This window comes from Rhinolophus hipposideros, assembly GCF_964194185.1.
Source record: "Rhinolophus hipposideros genome assembly, chromosome: 24".
Lineage (NCBI taxonomy): Eukaryota > Metazoa > Chordata > Mammalia > Chiroptera > Rhinolophidae > Rhinolophus > Rhinolophus hipposideros.
This window is the reverse complement of record NC_138070.1, coordinates 22,000,564-22,006,834: the sequence shown is the minus strand read 5'-3', so window position 1 is coordinate 22,006,834 and position 6,271 is coordinate 22,000,564. Positions and strand designations below refer to the sequence as shown.

The 6,271-nt window shown below is 46.6% G+C and overlaps 1 protein-coding gene across 1 annotated transcript in view; it reads left to right on the top strand.

Annotated features, from left to right (window-relative positions):
- Positions 1 to 5,630, top strand: part of LOC308492652 (immunoglobulin lambda-like polypeptide 5) — a gene marked incomplete at both ends in the record, with an annotated part of 8,853 nt that extends 3,223 nt beyond the window's left edge. Inside the window, 2 exons of the mRNA XM_081037806.1 lie at positions 4,002 to 4,166; positions 5,311 to 5,630. Of these exons, the coding sequence (XP_080893932.1) occupies positions 4,002 to 4,166; positions 5,311 to 5,630 (485 nt within the window). The remainder of the gene's footprint in view (positions 1 to 4,001; positions 4,167 to 5,310) is intronic.
- Between the last annotated feature and the right edge of the window lie 641 nt (positions 5,631 to 6,271).

Below are 6,271 nucleotides of genomic sequence, written 5' to 3'. Positions count from 1 at the left end.
AGCTGGAGCATGGAGCTCCAACCGCCTGAGCCACCGGGCCGGCCCATACCGTTTTTAATAGTGGTTGCACCCACCATTTTACATTTCCACCAACAGTGCACAAGGGCTCCAATTTCTCCACATGCTTACCAACACTTGCTGTTTTTGTGCTCTCTCTCTCTCTTTTTTTATAGTAGCCATCCAACGGGTATGAAGTGATATCTGTTGTAGTTTTGACTTGCATTTACCTAATGATTAATGATATGGAGCATTTTTTCATGTGCTTATGGGTCATTTGTACATCTTCTTTAGAGAAATGTCTATTCAAGTCCTTTGCCCATTTTTGAATTGGGTTGTTTCATTTTTTTGTTGTTGAGTTTTAGAAGTTCCCTATATATTCTGGATATTAATCCCTTTCAATATATGATTTGCAAATATTTTCTCCCATTCTATGGGTTACCTTTTTACTTTGTGAATAGTGTCTTTTGATGCACAAAATTTCCATGAAGTCCAATGTGTCTGGTTTTTCTTTTGTTGCTTGTGCCTTTGGTGTCATATCCAAGAAATAATTGCCAATCTAGTGTTGTAAAGTTTTTGTTATATGTTTTCTTCTAAGAGTTTTATTGTTTGAGCTCTTACATTTATGTCTTTCATCCATTTTAAGTTAATTTTAATATATAGCATTAAGTAAGGATCCAACTTCATTTTTTTACATGTGGATGTCCAGTTTCCTCAACACCATTTCTAGAAAAGACTGTCCTTTCTCCATTGAATGGTCTTGGCTTTCTTGTCAAAAGTCATTTGGTTGTTTTTGCAAGGATTTACTTCTAGGCTTTCTATTCTATTCCATTGATCTATATGTTTGTATTTGTGCCAATAACACACCGTTTCGATTACTGTAGCTTTATTGTAAGTCTTGAAGTCTTGTAGTTTCAGTCTTCCAACCTTTTGTTCTTTTTTCCCCTGAAGTTAACATAAAGGTTCTTTTCCCCTTCTACATAAACTTTGGAATCAGTTTATCAATATCCACAAAATAACTTGCAGGGAATTTGATTGGAGTTGCAATGAAACTATAGATCGAGTTGGGAAGAACTGACATCCTGACAATATTGAGTCTTTCTGTCGATGAACATGGAATATTTTTCCCTTTATTTAGTTCTTTGATTTTTCTCATCAGAGTTTTGTAGTTTTCCTCATATAGATCTTGTACATATTTTATTAGGTTTATACCCAAGTAGTTCAAATCGGGGGATAATAATGAAATGGTATTATGTTTTTTAATTTCAAATTCTATTTGTCATTGCTGGTATATAGAAAAGAACTTGACTTGTATATTAATCTTGTATCTTGCAACATTTCTGTAGTTGCTTATTAGCTTGAGGAGGATTTTTAATGTTTTTCAATTCTTTTAGATTTTTCTATGTAGACAATCACATTATGTATAAATAAAGACAGTTTTGTTTCTTCTTTCTCAATCTACATACCTTTTATTTTTTTTTCTTGTGTTACTGCATTAGCTAGAAATTCCAGTACAATATTGAAAAGCAGTGGTGAGAGAGGACATCGTTTTCTTGTTCCTGACCTTAGCAGGAAAGTTTCAAGTTTCTCACCATTAAGTATCATGTTAGCTACAGGTTTTTTGTAGATATCATTTAGCAAGTTGAGGAAGTGACCCTGTATTTCTGGTTTACTAAGAGTTTTTATCATGAATGGGTATTGGATTTTGTGAAATGTTTTTTTCTGCATCTATTGATATAACCTTGTGATTTTTCTTCTTTAGCCTGTTGATGTGATTGATTACATTAATTGATTTTTAAATGTTGAAACAGTCTTGCATGCCTGGGATAAATCTCACTTGGTCATGGTGGATAATTCTTTCAATATATTGTTGGATTCAATTTGCAAATATTTTGTTGAGGATTTTTGCATCTATTTTCATGAGAGATATTGGTCTTTAGTTTTCTTTTCTTGTAATATCTTTCTCCGGTTTTGGTATTAGGGTAATGCTAGCCTCACAGAATGAGTTAAAATGGGAAATTTTATGCTATGTATATTTTACCACAAAAAAAGAAAATGGCACTACATAGCAAGACAGAGATGGAGAAATAAATATTACACTTTTTAAGATTTTTTTTTGTATTATTGGGGAAGGGGAACAGGACTTTATTGGGGAACAGTATGTACTTCCAGGCCTTTTTTCAAAGTTAAGTTGTTGTCCTTTCAGTCTTAGTTGTGGAGGGTGCTGTTCAGATCAGGGGGCACAGCCCACCATCCCTTGGGGGAGTCGAACTGGCAACCTTGTGGTTGAGAGGACGCACTCCAACCAACTGAGCCATCTGGGAGCTCAGCAGCAGCTCAGCTCAAGGTGCCGTGTTCAATCTTAGTTGCAGGGGGCGGAGCCCACCATCCCTCACGGGACTTGAGGAGTTGAACTGGCAACCTTGTGGTTGAGAGCCCACTGGCCCATGTGGGAATCGAACCAGCAGCCTTCGGAGTTAGGAGCATGGAGCTCCAACCTCCTGAGCCACTGGGCCAGTCCCTAAATATTACACTTTTTAAATGCACTTCTATGTTGCTTAATTGTGTTATATATGTAATGTTCTTGTAATTTTAAAACAATGAAAAATTAAAGCAAAAATTTCATATTTATATCACAACACCAACCACAATTGATTGGATCAGCTTCTAAGGTGAAAATGCACTGGTTCAACCCTCTAGCAGAGATGCTTGCGTGCAATAAACCCCCACTCAATGCTACATTCTTGTATGAGTTGGAAATTAAAATCAGCAAAGGCAAAATCTGGGGCTTCTTATGGTTTCAGAGTCTCAGAGGATGGTTCTGTTGTTTCTCAATTATTTTGAGCCCGGTTTTAACTTTTAAAAGGAATATTTAGGTGCTGAATCTAAGAACAAAGGTTTCTGGTCTGGGGGTGGGGGGTGGGGTGAGAGCACTCATGATCACCTGGGACAAGGTAAACCCAGAAAAAGAACTGGGTTGGGAGAAAGGTGGCCAGTCTCATTTGAATGTGGTGATTTTGAGATTCCCATGGCCATCCAGCTGGAGATGTTCACTAGATAATTTAGGTGGAGCCAAGATGAAGGCTTAGATCTGAGATAGACTTGAGCCTCAACATATGGTCAGTAACGGGAATCCAGTGTGGGAAGATGGCAAAGAAGGAGGACCCAGAGTGGTGGTCTGGGGGTCAGCTCTCATGCATGGGTTGTGGGGAAAGGGAAGCCAGAAGAGGAAGAGAGTAGGGGGTCTCCAATGCCGAGGAGAAGTGAGTTACTGGAAAGAAGAGGCAACTCTGTGTTTCATCCAGCAGAGACAGGAACTGGGGAGGGAACTCAGACTTGACCAGGAAGAGGGCATTGTTGGCCTTGATCTGAAAGTTTTTAGGGAGAGATGGAAATGAGAACCAGGGGGACTTACCACTTCTCAGCACATGAAACAGTTACTGCAAAACAGGTGCTTGGGAGACATTGTTGAATGGATGGATGGAGGGATGGATGATGGATGAATGGATGGACAGGAAGACAGTGGTCTGAGAGATCAGAGAAGGCTTCATAAAGAGGTGGGACTGAATTGTGTCTTGATGTGTGGAGACAAAGGGGGAGAGTGTCTCCACGTGGAAGCATCATCAGTCAGGAATGACCTAGAGTCCATAGGCCCAGGAAGGAAGCCCACCTGGATGAATAGTGGGAAATTGTGGGGAAGGAACCCTCAGATGCCCTAAAATGAGACCAGGAGAGGTCAGGTAGATTTGAGCCTGTTCAGGACTCATTCTGTCACACCATGCAGCTGCCTGATGGAACACAGTACTCAGTGTCTCCATCAGTACTGAGGATTCGGAGGTGACCAGGACAGCCTTGGAGGAGGGCGTGTCACACTAGGTGACTATAAAGTATGGGTGGTTCCTGCTTTGGACAGGGGGCCAGGCATGGGGATGCCTCTGGGCCGTGGGCCCACCCATGGGTACCCTGGCCTCTGGGAGCCTGGCCGCCCACCCACCTGGCTCCAGGACACAGCTCTGCCCCCTGCAGCCCTGTGCCCGTCACACCCAGCAGGTTCCTGCTCCAGGCCGGCCCCCAAGGGGCAGTTCCCAGGTGCTGGCCCGGCAGGTTTGGGCCCAATTCTCAGTCACCGTGGTATATCTTCAGCAATGGGACCCAGCTCACCGTGCTAGGTAAGTGGCTCTCATCACCTTTTCCATCCCGTCCCACCCTTGTTGTCTCAGGAAAGTCACTCTTCTTTCTCTGGGGGCTGCCTTCCCAGCGTTAAGGACCAACCCACACCTTTTCCCCTAAGTTATGGGGGAGGCGGGTTGGTCTCAGGGTAACCAGCAGGAAGGACACAATGGCAGGAGCAACCACCTCCAAAATCCGACAGTTGGACATAAGGTTTGGCTCAAGAATGGGGCTCCTTTCCCTCCTCCAGATGCCTGTAAGGAGACCAGAGGCTGGCTCTGACCAAATCATGGAAGCAGCTTTGGAGACAGTCCTGAGCCTCCAGGGTCTGAGCTGAGGGCTTGATGCCCATCCAGGCTGAGAGGTTCACACAGGAAGTTGGGGGCAGGGCTTGGGCTGTGATCCCAGCCTCCAAGGACACAGGGTCAGCCCAAGGGGAGGCCCATGGAGGGTGGAGAGAGGGGTCCTACTCACTATGCCCATTTCTGGGTTAGCAGCTCCAAGAATGCAACAGAGGTGGAGGGTTCTGGGGTCATGGCAGGAGGGACAGGAGACAGAGCCCAAGGAGCCCCCAGGCTTTGGCTGGGAGGACCCAGCCCTCTCTGGAGAGCTGAGGCCAGCTGGGGAAGAACCAGAGGCCCAATGGGGAGAGGGCACTCCAGGCCCCACTGTGCACTGGGCCCAGGCTCAGGGCCTCCCACATGCCATCAGGATTGTTCTGACGGTTTGGGTAGAGGACCCCAGATCACAGAAGAGGCACTGGGTTCCAGAAGAATGAAGTGAGGTGGGGGCCTAATGCTGGGCTGAGGGCTCAGGAGGTTAGGGCCAGACTCCACACTCAGAATCTGGAAACCAGGAGGAGGTGGGACAGCCTGCCCCAGTTACACTCAGGGAAACTGACGCTACAGAGGGAAAGGCTTGACCAGGTCATCTGGGAGAGGTGACTTGGAAAGGCTTCTGGGAGGGAGGGGCTATCCGCTACCCAAGTGCTGAGTGGAAAGGACGCAACAGAGAAGGAAGGTCCCTTGGATGAATAAGCACAGACACCACGGGAATGGTCACAGAGGCTGTAGATGAGTGGGGGCTGCCCCAACACCCTGGACTCTCCCTCTGCCTTTCACACACCCTCCTCTGTCCACACAGGTCAGCCCAAGTCAGCACCTTTGGTCATTCTGTTCCCGCCCTCCTCGAAGGAGCTCAGCACCAACAAGGCCACACTGGTGTGTCTCATCAGTGACTTCTATCCCAGCGGTTTGACTGTGGCCTGGAAGGCAGACGGCACGCCCGTCACCCAGGGCGTGGAGACCACCAAGCCCTGGAAACAGAGCAACAACAAGTACGCGGTCAGCAGCTACCTGAGCCTGACGGCCGACAGGTGGAAATCCAGCAGCAGATACAGCTGCCAGGTCACACACGATGGGAGCACTGTGGAGAAGACGGTGGACCCCTCAGTGTGTTCTTAGGACACTGAGCATGCCCACTCTCAGGGGGCTGGAGCCACAGGACCTCTGAGAGGTTCTCCTTTCCCACCCTAGTCTTCCCCAGCCCTGCTCCCTGCACTCAGTCAATTCTCAATAAAATATCCTCATTGTCAACCAGAAATTATGCTCTCTGCTCATTTTTCGGTCTCATATTTAATTTGTGATCTCTTCTGGTTCTTGGGGTGCGGTGGGGGGAATCTTTGATACCCAGTGGGAAAATACCCCAAGGGGAGAGGTTCACAGTCTCCCTAGGGCACCTCCCAGGAAACTGGCCAGGACACGAAGAGTCAGTCACTGGTCAGTCCCTCTGTCCTCTTCTCCCCGCCCCTCCTCCAGTGCACAACTGTGCCCACTATGTCCCTCCTTGCTGATCAGAGCTGGCCATGGACCATGACCTCCAAATTAGCCCTCCCTCCTGGCGCTGGGCAAGACCCTTTCTGCTCTTGGTCCTCACCTCCTGGAAAGCCTTGCTCCCTCCATGCCCAGCGTAGCTCCTGCCCACCCTTGCCCCATCCCTGTCATTCCCTCAGGCTGTCCCAAAGTAATCTACGGATTTAACACAACCTCTGTCAAAACCCCAAGGACCTTCTCCATTATAGAAATGGAAAAGCTGATCCTTAAAT